At 44.6% G+C, this 10,131-nt stretch overlaps 2 protein-coding genes across 2 annotated transcripts; one reads left to right on the top strand and one right to left on the bottom strand.

Moving 5' to 3' along the window:
• Window positions 1-1,837: 1,837 nt before the first annotated feature.
• LOC140782016 (probable protein phosphatase 2C 26) lies at window positions 1,838-7,441 on the top strand. Its single transcript, XM_073128338.1, has 4 exons — window positions 1,838-3,358; window positions 3,534-3,647; window positions 3,905-4,169; window positions 6,753-7,441. The coding sequence occupies exons 1-4, from the start codon at window positions 1,931-1,933 to the stop codon at window positions 6,875-6,877; spliced, it is 1,932 nt and encodes a 643-aa protein (XP_072984439.1). The 5' UTR covers window positions 1,838-1,930; the 3' UTR covers window positions 6,878-7,441.
• A 260-nt stretch (window positions 7,442-7,701) lies between these two features.
• LOC140782015 (pentatricopeptide repeat-containing protein At5g46580, chloroplastic) lies at window positions 7,702-9,999 on the bottom strand. The gene has a single exon (XM_073128337.1). It carries the CDS (start codon window positions 9,949-9,951, stop codon window positions 7,807-7,809), a length of 2,145 nt encoding a protein of 714 aa, XP_072984438.1. The 5' UTR covers window positions 9,952-9,999; the 3' UTR covers window positions 7,702-7,806.
• Window positions 10,000-10,131: the final 132 nt, after the last annotated feature.

Here is a 10,131-nt window from a genome sequence, read left to right as displayed (position 1 = left end):
TGCACCAAAATGCCATGACATCTTGTTGCTTTAACTTTCTGATGAGTAAATACTTACAAAATGCACCCAAAAAAAAAAAACTCAATCTAACAAAGTAGTTTTTGTAGCTTTGTTGGCCCACTTTGGAATAATGCAGTATTTTCCTTTGTTGAGAATCCAGTAAGGTTGCTTGTTGCCATCAGGGCAGTTGACCAACTTGTATTTGTGGAGTCATTGCAGGGGGTTTGCTTAGAGCTCTGTCAGCATGTCCTTGTCTTCCACCTTCCTTATGACAATTTCCATCCAAAGGTGGCGAATCATCCACCATCCTTTCTATTTGTGGGGTTGACTTCAAACCAAATTTCCAGACAAAACTCTTGTATTTTCCCATACGTACTATGATTCTGATCTAGGAGAGATTGTGCAATTTCTACACAAGATTGTGATTTAAGCGTCAGGAAAATTCAAAAAGGATGGGAGTAAATATTGCAAAAATTAAGTAGGTTGGAGAGAGAGAGAGAGAGAGAGAGAGATGTGTACTCTTTGATGATGCTCTTTTCCTGTCAAACCCTTTTGCATAAAGACCCAAAAAGAGGCTGCAATGGCCCTTTCTGTTGTTCTTTCCAAATTGAAATTTTCTTCTAATTCCTAACGATTGTTTATTACTTTTTAAGACTTGGTTTTGGATCTCCTTCCAATAAATGTGGGTCTCGTACTATATTTGCATTTCAGGTCTCCATAAAAAATCTCCTCTCCCAACTTGATATATTCTACTGCAGGAGACCAGCAAAAGTCCAAGATTCCCCTCCTCCCTCCTCCCTCCTCCCTCCTTCCCCCTCTGATAGAGTTGAAACATTTTGGTAAACGTTTCTGGCGGGAAGCCGACAAAAGCAGAGCCGTTCCCATTGGACGACCGGTGGGTCCCGCCCTCTGCCCTGACTAGTCAACTGCTTTGACTCCTCCGCGGGCCAACCCAACTCCCAAAAAGATTATTTATTAGAGGTTTTTTGCAAATAGCACCCTGGGGGGGTGGAGTCACTTTTACGCTTCGCACCCGGCGTGTGCGCAAAATTTGATACTCACTAATAAATAACTCCTTTTTTTGAATTTGGTGTGTGTTCGGAGAGCAGGTGTCTTACTCTTGAAGACAATGCTTTGCATGTGATGTGAGAGAAAGAAAGAAAGAGAGAGGGGCTTAGGAAGTCGTCTTCCATGTCCCCTCGGTGTCGTTTTTCCCGACTTCTTTTTTTTTAATAGCTTGCCTCGTCCAATGAGAGCGTAGCAAAAGGGGGAAACGGAATTCGCCCAGAGGCTAGAATTTTGACTTGCAGAGCTGAATCACTTTCCCATATATATTTATATCGCCCACTGGTTCAACACGTGAATCGCGTAAGGGGGAAACGCCAAGGCAGCGTTTCCCCTTTTCCCGAGGGCGAGTTGCTATTTATTTATTTTACGTGGGTCTTTTTTTCTTTTTTTTTGACTCCGTGACCGCGACGTCAATCTGATCGTGAGACGCCGGATCGAAGGGGCGTGCGGCGGAGCTGCCGGTGCGGGTAGTTGGCCCGCCCCCTCTATTTTCTAACGCCCTATGGGGATAGGAATTTACGGACATGACCTTCTCTGTTAATGCCTCGTCTTGTAAATAAGGGGTGGGCGAGGGGCAAAAGAGGTTGACAAGGTTGACTATTAACACTGCCGGCGCCACGTCAGCGCTGTCCTGGAAGGCATGAGCAGGAACCCGCAGGGACGTCAGAGCTCATGACCCTCCTCCTCCCCCCTTCCTATATATAATAATTAGTTACTATTTTAAATCTATAATATATATATATATATATAAAAGATAATATTCATAATTATTAAAGAAATTAATCGAATAAAGAGCGAGGCGAGAAGAGAGAGAGAGGAGAAAGAGTTGGAGTAGCAGCAGAGTAGTTTTGGTTCAAACGCGATGGGGAGCGGCGCCTCGCGGCTCATCTCTTGCATGCGGCCCCCCGCCGCCTACTGCGGCGGACCGGATTACGAGGCGGGGCCGCTCGACGAAACCCTAGGCCACTCCTTCTGTTACGTGCGCTCCTCCTCCCCGGCCCACTCGCGCACTTCCTCGGCCTCTTCCACCGGCGAAGGCGGCGGAGACGCCTCCGCCGCCGAGATCGCCTTCAAGACCATCTCCGGCGCCTCGGTCTCCGCTAACTCCTCCGCCCCCCTCCCTGTCTACTCCTGCGCCGGCGGCGGCGCCGCCGCCCCAGACTTCCAGAGCTCGTCCTCCTTCTCCGCCCTCCCCCTCCAGCTCTCTGGCGGCGGCGGAGCTGCCGCTTCCGGGCCGCTCGACCGCGGTTTCTTCCTCTCCGGTCCGATCGAGCGAGGAGCCCTCTCCGGTCCCCTCGATCCCATCCCCTTCTCCGGTCCTCTCGTTAAGAAGAAGCGGAGGGCCCTATCTAGAAGGTTCCGGAAGCCCTCTCTCCTCCGCCGGAGCTTCTCCGAAAAGAACCCCCCTTGGGTCGTCCCTCTGCGGAGCTTCCAGGCCGCCTCGGAGAGCGTGCAGTGGGCCCACGGCAAAGCCGGCGAGGACCGCGTCCACGTGGTCGTGTCGGAGGAGCAGAGGTGGCTCTTCGTCGGGATCTACGACGGGTTCAATGGCCCCGACGCTCCCGACTTCCTCGTCGGCAATCTCTACCGTTGCTTGTTCGATCAGCTTCGCGGCCTCTTCTGGGAAGACGCAGCGGAGCCGGAGGAGGAAGCTTGCGAAGACGAGGGTTGTGAGAAAAGAGGTAGCTTTCGAGAAAATCCTAAAATCTCCAAGCCACTCTGGCAGTTCCTCGCTGATGGCGACAGCGATTGCGCCGATGAATTAGACTTTTCGGGATCAGGACGGTTTACATTCTCATTGTCGAAGTTGAGGTATGGTATTGGGAGCTGGAGAAAGGATAGCCGGAAAGTATGGCTCCCAAAATGGAGATATGTTTCCGAAGACAAGGTTAAGGAGGCCAAGGTTGCCGCTGATCGCGGCGACTCTAGGAGGAGGAAGGCAGGTCCGGTGTCCAATCATGGATTGGTTCTGAGTGCTCTTTCTCGCGCCCTAGAAGTGACAGAGCTTGCGTACTTGGAGATGACGGATAAGGCTATGGATTGCAATCCGGAAATCGCACTTATGGGCTCTTGCCTGCTAGTGGTGCTGATGAGGGATGAGGATGTGTATGTGATGAATGTCGGGGATAGTCGAGCGGTCATTGGGCAGTATAGGTCTAGTAACTTAGATCAGATGGACAGACATGTCGGCGAAAATGGCACGCATATGGAAAATGAGGCATTGGATCGAGGGACGATGGAATTGGGGGCGCTGCAGCTATCCACTGATCACAGTACCAGCATTGAAGAAGTAAGTTTCAATTAATAATCTTTAGGGATGCATGTATAGAAGTCCTATGGTGCATCTCTCTGTCATATATCTGCTTGTGAATAGAAGCTATGGTTAATATATTGAAATGCTGAATTTATGAACTTACATAGTATATTGACGTTTTCCTTTTCTTCACTTAATTTGTCTTGTGCAGGAAATCCTCAGAATTAAGCAAGAACATCCTGATGACAAACACTGTATTGTAAATGATAGAGTTAAGGGGCGGCTAAAGGTCACCCGAGCATTTGGGGTTGGATATCTCAAACAGGTAATATGTGTTGTCTTTAGATTGTTTTCCTGTGTATCTATGATATAGAGCATTCAACCTATTATGTCTGCTGCTCATTTATTCATTCAGCTGAGGGTAGTCAAATCCAAATGCACTTAGTAGCATTTTCTGAACACATTGTAACTCACCCTAGATAGTAAGATAAGCTTTACATGTTGAGTTATGGTATACAGTTTTAATTTGAATTATCTAATCATGGAGAAAGACCTAACTTGCCTTCTCTGTATTTGATACAGCCTAAGTGGAACAATGGATTGCTAGAAATGTTCCGCAATGAGTATATTGGAACTAGTCCATATATATCCTGCACGCCTTCCCTTCGCCACCATAAGCTGAGCTCAAATGATCAGTTTTTGGTCCTCTCCTCTGATGGCTTATATCAATATCTGAGCAATGAGGAAGTAGTCTTACATGTCGAAAACTTCATGGAGAAGTTTCCTGATGGAGACCCTGCACAAAGTTTAATTGAGGAGCTTCTTTTCCGAGCAGCCAAGAAAGCTGGTAAGATTTATTTTCGAATTCTTCTCCTGTTATTGCATTAGTTTGGAAAGAGAATATGGATATGACCGACAGACAGGTACTTATTACTGAATTCTATATATAAATGAATGACATCTCAAATTCTAGGCATGTAGGTCTCATGATAATTTCTTTCCTTGCAAGTATAGCAACCAGACTTAATGGCAACCAGCCAATGTTGGGTTTCTAATCAAATGGATGTGTTCTTCAACTTCTCATAACTTGCATCTCTGACTAGCTTCTTTACTCTATCAGCACATCAAGTATCAGTGAACTATCCTCATTCATTTATGCAGACATTCGTAAATGAGAAGTCACAATACAAATATAGGCACTGTCAAAGGTCATGGGAACTAAATGTGCTATTGAGGAAAGTCCTATAATAAACCATTATATCTGGTGTTGCATGCTACACCTCGGTTACTTGGGAAGTATATAAGATTCCACAAATGCTCATGAAGTTTGATGTCTAAACTCTAGAGAGAGCTGGTTACCATTTCAACAATGGAATGATATATGTGAAAAATGGAAAGGGATCTCATTCAGTGACTAACTATGCTGACTATGAAGGGCAAACTCCTACAAGGAGGGAAGACACCAGTCATGAATTCCTAAAATTAACCTTTGAGTTATCACTCCATAGCTTCTTTAGAGAAAGCGACAAGTATATAGCAGGCACACCTGTAAGAATCAAAAGTAGAAGCTAACCAATCACACATTTAGAGAAAGCACTTCTAGAGAGACTTTTAGGCTTGGAATTGTGCTATAAATGCAGAGTGGAAGGACCAAGAGGTACTGTTTGGAGAATCATGGCAAGGGAGTCTGATTATCAGGTCCAGAATCCTAACAGCAATCATTCTCATCACATTTATGTTGAAATGAGATCGAAGCAGAATTAGGGTAGTCCTCTTCTTCCTTTCATTCCTTTTCTTCCCCCCTCTTTTCTTTGTGCAGTGTGTGGCTTACCAGCTATCTATCTCTTTCCTCTATCCATAGTCATGGTTAGACATCATCTAATATTCCTTCGGTGTTTTGTGATGTAAAGATACCTTGGAATTTACAGGAGCATAATAGAAATATGGTAGATAGCTATGATGATTTATTTGCTCAAGAGCATGTGTAGAAGTTGCACTAGAAGATTGGTAGTTGTCTTGTTGAAGGGTCATCAGTTACAAAGGATGCACTTACTAGCTTGCATAAAGTGGATTTGGTCATAAAAAGCGTACAGGTCATGAAATATTTGTAGAATTCTACAGCTGTAAATTGCACTACTTTAAATTATAAAGTTTTTGGATTCTAATGCTGTAGTATATTTTAGATGGTAAGTAGTGTGAAATAAGCTAGTGGCTAGGCATCTAGCATGTTTTCTTATCTTAATTTGCTAGCAGAAAGGACTTAAAAGCAGCGTAAGCACAAGAGCATCTGTGAATGTACTTGGCATGCCAGGCACATCCCTGGTATCTTTTCATGCTGTAGTATATTCCAGGCATTGACCTGAACAACACAAACATGTATTTTATTCCTGGATAAAAGTTAAAATCATCAATTAAAAAAAAAATCTGATCCATAATCAAGAAGAAAATTGGGTATATTCAGAATGGGTATGCCAAGTTATCTTGTACAGTAATCTAGGGTCTAATGTGTTGTTCCAGAAAATCCTAATTTTGAAGGATGCAATGTTGGCTGAGTGTCCGACCATATGATATATATGATACTTTCTAGCCTCCAGCCTTGTGTAGTGAGGAATGAGATCTTGTTAACGAAAAATGTGAGGGATCTTTGTGAAGGATCTTTACACAAAGTATAAAGTCACATGTTCCAATTCTCCAACACATGAGATCACCACTTGAACCTCTCTCACAGTCTCTGGAGCTTTCTGAGAGTTAGCTTCCAAAACTAACAATTGGTGCATTTTATTTGATGCCATTTTGTACCCTTTAGTTGATTGTGCATTCAAAGCCCCTCAAAGTCAGCAAAAGTTTTTATGATGGCTGTTTGCCAAGCAGTAATGTCCCTAGTCCTATTTTGTTTCACTTTTGATGTCTCTGCTTAAATCACTTACAGCCTTAACTTCATTGACACAAAAATTATGTCATATATTTCACTTGATAGTAAGGTTGGTCATGCAATCCTTACTCGCCATCAATACAAGTATTTAGTGGGAACTGAGGATATAATGCTGTCCTGGAAAACATTTAAAGTTTTAACTCAGAAATAAGGGAAAATTTTGAGGAGCAGAAAGGAATTTCAACCAAGTCTTCTAATCCACTGGTACATTCTATAGTACTACAAGACTAACCATCATGGTCTAAGGTGACTTTTGTTCCTATGCACTTTTGTGAGTTTATTCTTTTGAATATAACGTCTATATTTTTTCTGAAGATATTTCATTCATTACCGCTCAAAAGTTTTCTAGCCACTTAAGCATTAATGGTAGAATGCATAGCACTTGTTAACGTAGTGCAAAATGCTTGGCTCCTTGGTTTAGTTACATAGTTTTTATTCAAATTATTCAATTTAAAGATCTCATATGATCTTATAAAAATTGACTGTTTCCATTTACAGGTATGGACTTATACGAACTGTTGGACATACCTCAAGGGGACCGAAGAAAATATCATGATGATGTTACAGTAATGGTTGTATCACTTGAAGGAAGAATCTGGAAGTCCTCCGGTAAATACGTGTGATGTGGCCCAGATAAACAAACTGATGTCGTGATCTTGAATGCTCACAGCATGTTGCCAATCCAATTTCTGGAATGGTTAACGTGCTATTCCTTGCTTCTGCTTATTTTTGTCTGATCCGTCCCACAAGCCATTATCAGAGGTTCCTGAGAACACCCCTGATTCAGGGTGCTTAAGGATGTCACATATCAAGCACATAAGAGACCAAGAAAAAGAAGATAAGATGCCCAGCAATACTTTCTCAGTGTGCTTAAGGATGTCGCATATCAAGCACAAACAACAATTTGTTTGGGTGAAAGATGCAGCATAATTCCTGGCAGAGGGATTACTATGCTCTCTAACTTGCGGATGTGCAGCAACTAAGTAGTCATGTTGCCTTCCCTTTATTTATTTTTCTGTTCAATAGTCAGTGTTTTTCAGGGTTAACTAATTTTACAAGTATGTAGCTATCCTTTCTTTGTCACTGTTGGACTTTATATGAGATCCAAATTCTTTTGTCAATTGAACAGAATCATCTCATCTAGCAAAAGTTTTATTTGGAAAGCAATGAAATGTATATTTTGTGAAGGAATCAGATTACATCAAAATTCAGAACAGCTTGCTTCGTGACATGAAGTTGATTTATGTATGTATTTCCTCCCGTTGGTTCTTGTAAAAGCTAAATGGAGTATCGAGATTGAGATGTTGGGTTAATTAACTCCTTACGGCGATCATCATTGCAGTAACAGCTTAGAGCATATTTAGATTTACACATCTGCACTAATCCAGTTGTTTAACTATTGGCACTGCAAATGGACGAATGAAACAGATCCAACACCATAGTAAGATGAGGTATGAAATTTGTTCTCTTCATCTGCATTAGATTCTACAGCTTCAAAGTAAGGGAATGAGAAGAAAAATCCAAAATGTAACTAATAGCAACACTCTTTCACTTATCCAGCTACAAATGCAGGTACAATGCCAGCCTCTAACCATGGTATCAACTCATCCTTTGAAGCAACAAAACTACCGCTCTTCTCTTCATCCTGGTGGAATGGCGCAGCCAACTTGCTGAGATGCGCGGTAAAAGCACCGGCTAATCCCTGAGAGAACTTGTGGTTTCCGGCGCCAGTATGTACACAAAAGGATTGAGGCAAATCATCCTTCTGCTGAATAGAATTGCATAAACTCTTCATCCACTCTTCAAAAGCAGTGTTTGCAGCACCAACTGACAGTGATCGAAGATTTAATGACCACTCATCGGTTCTCTTCGAATGCAAACCAGGATACAAACCATACAGTGTTCCAACTTGGAAAAGCTCACTTGCCCTCTGAGAAGGAAAGTTCTGATTCCTGCATATATCAATCAGGCAATTACAGAAGGGTCTCCGCACTTCCATGGCAGATTCATTCAGTACTTTTCGCAACTCCTCTTTAAGTTCATTGAAGCTGACCTTTTCATCAGCAAGCATGCTCACCAACTTAACCAGCTTTGAGTTAGCCTTCTCCAAGCAAGCAAGAACCATGCCCATCTCCCCTTCTTTGCTCAAAGCAACAACAGAGAGCAAGCACCCACAGAGCCGATCGTCGGGTTTTATACCTCGCTCTAATGCAGTTTCAAATACCCTGACAGCATCATTTGTCCTTCTGGACTTTCCCAGGCACTGGATCAAGCAAGTGTAGCTCATAATATTCGGCTCAACTCTGCTCTCCAACATTTCTTCAAACAATTCTAAGGCTCTCTCCGCCTTCCCTCCGCTACTGTATATATTGATCATAGCACTATAGCTCCAATTATCCGGTCGGACACCTGCCTCCGACCGCTTCATATCGCCAAACAGCTTCTCTGCCTCTTCTTCCAAGCCGAGATCCGCACACATGCTCAACAATGTATTGTAGAGTATGAAATCCATTGGCCACTTATTCTCCCGCATCCTCTCCCAGAGTTCCAATGCATCACGTCCCCACCTTGCCTTCCCGTAAATCTTAATCAACGCAGTCAGCGTCTTCTCATTCGGCGACAAGCCATTTTCAACCAATTCTTCAAACAGGTTTCGTGCGAGCCCGGGTTTCCCCACCTTCCCCATGGCCTCGAGCAAAGTGTTGTACACCACAAGATTCGGCTTCACATCGAGTTTCCTCATCTCCTGTAAGACATACTGAATGCCATCGTAGTCACCTGCCTCGCCAAACATCTTGCCTAGCACTGCGAAGGCGACTGCGTCCGGCTTCCAACCCCCGGCGCGAGCCCTCTCGTACAAGCTCATCACCTCCTCTCGCTTCCGCAATTGGGCATATACATCAAGAATGGCGGAGTAAGTCACCTCGTCCGGCATGACGCCGGTCCTATACATCCTCTCGAACCACTCGATGGCCTTATCGAAGCGACGGCACCGCTTCGCAGTAGTAATGACAGTGGAATACGTGATGTTATCAAGCTCAATTCCTCGCTCCACCATCTCGCACGCAAGGCGTTCGACGAAATCCCACTGCCGGCCGAAGCGCAGGGATTTCATCACAACATTGTAGAAGATGGTCTCAGAGGAAAAGGAATTCTGGGTCTTGAGCCAATCGAAGAACTGGACCGACTTCTGCCATGAATGAAGGGAATTGAGGACGAAGAGCGCGTCGTCCCGGGAGACGGGGTCTGGGAAGGCTTCTTGCAGGGCGGCGGAGAAGGCCTCAGCGTCGTCGTCGGGGGAGTCGCGGAGCTTGCGGGCGAGGAGCGCGAGGCGCCTGAGGTCGGGGTTGGAGGAGGAGGAGGAGGGGAAATGGCGGCGCTGGTGGCGGCGGAGGGAGAGGACTGTGGGCTTGGGCTTGGAGGGGTTGACCCAAGTGGGCTTAGGCTTGGGGGGTTGGGCTTGGAGGGGTTGGGATTTGGAAGGGTTGTCTTTGAGGAGGGTGAGGGATAGAGGAAGGAGTTGGTCTGAGAGAGAAGGGTTTGCGGTGGTGGTAGGTTGTTGATCGACGGAGTTGTTGGCGATTTGTTTGGACGAGGAGGAGCGGCAGAGGAAGGTGGGTTTGGAGGAAGAGAGAGGAGGAGGTGGGTGGGGAGAGTGGAGGAAGAAGGTGGAAGTGGAGGTGTAGAGTGATGCCATGGGAGAGAGAGAGAGAGGCAGGGCAGGCTATCCTCTGGAAGAAAGGGAAGGCCGTTTTATTCTCTCTTTTTTAATTGAAATTAAATTAGAAAAAGGGAAAAATATCTCAAAGTTTGCATACTTAGTTGATTACTGATTAAGACGTATTTTAGTCGTTAGATTGAGATTTTTAAAAGCTTT

Source organism: Typha latifolia, chromosome 2, assembly GCF_019914945.1.
Source record: "Typha latifolia isolate L0001 chromosome 2, TyphaL0001v2, whole genome shotgun sequence".
In the NCBI taxonomy this organism is placed as follows: Eukaryota; Viridiplantae; Streptophyta; class Magnoliopsida; order Poales; family Typhaceae; genus Typha; species Typha latifolia.
Note: the sequence above shows the minus strand (reverse complement) of the source record. Positions and strands in the feature narration are given on the sequence as shown.

Bases quoted from the DNA above. Each gene is read 5' to 3' on its own strand.
- LOC140782016 (XM_073128338.1), top strand. From the start codon at position 1,931: ATGGGGAGCGGCGCCTCGCGGCTCATCTCTTGCATGCGGCCCCCCGCC. The intron at 3,648-3,904 runs GTAATATGTGTT...TATTTGATACAG, and splicing joins GGGTTGGATATCTCAAACAG to CCTAAGTGGAACAATGGATT. The intron at 4,170-6,752 runs GTAAGATTTATT...TTCCATTTACAG, and splicing joins CCGAGCAGCCAAGAAAGCTG to GTATGGACTTATACGAACTG.
- LOC140782015 (XM_073128337.1), bottom strand. From the start codon at position 9,951: ATGGCATCACTCTACACCTCCACTTCCACCTTCTTCCTCCACTCTCCC.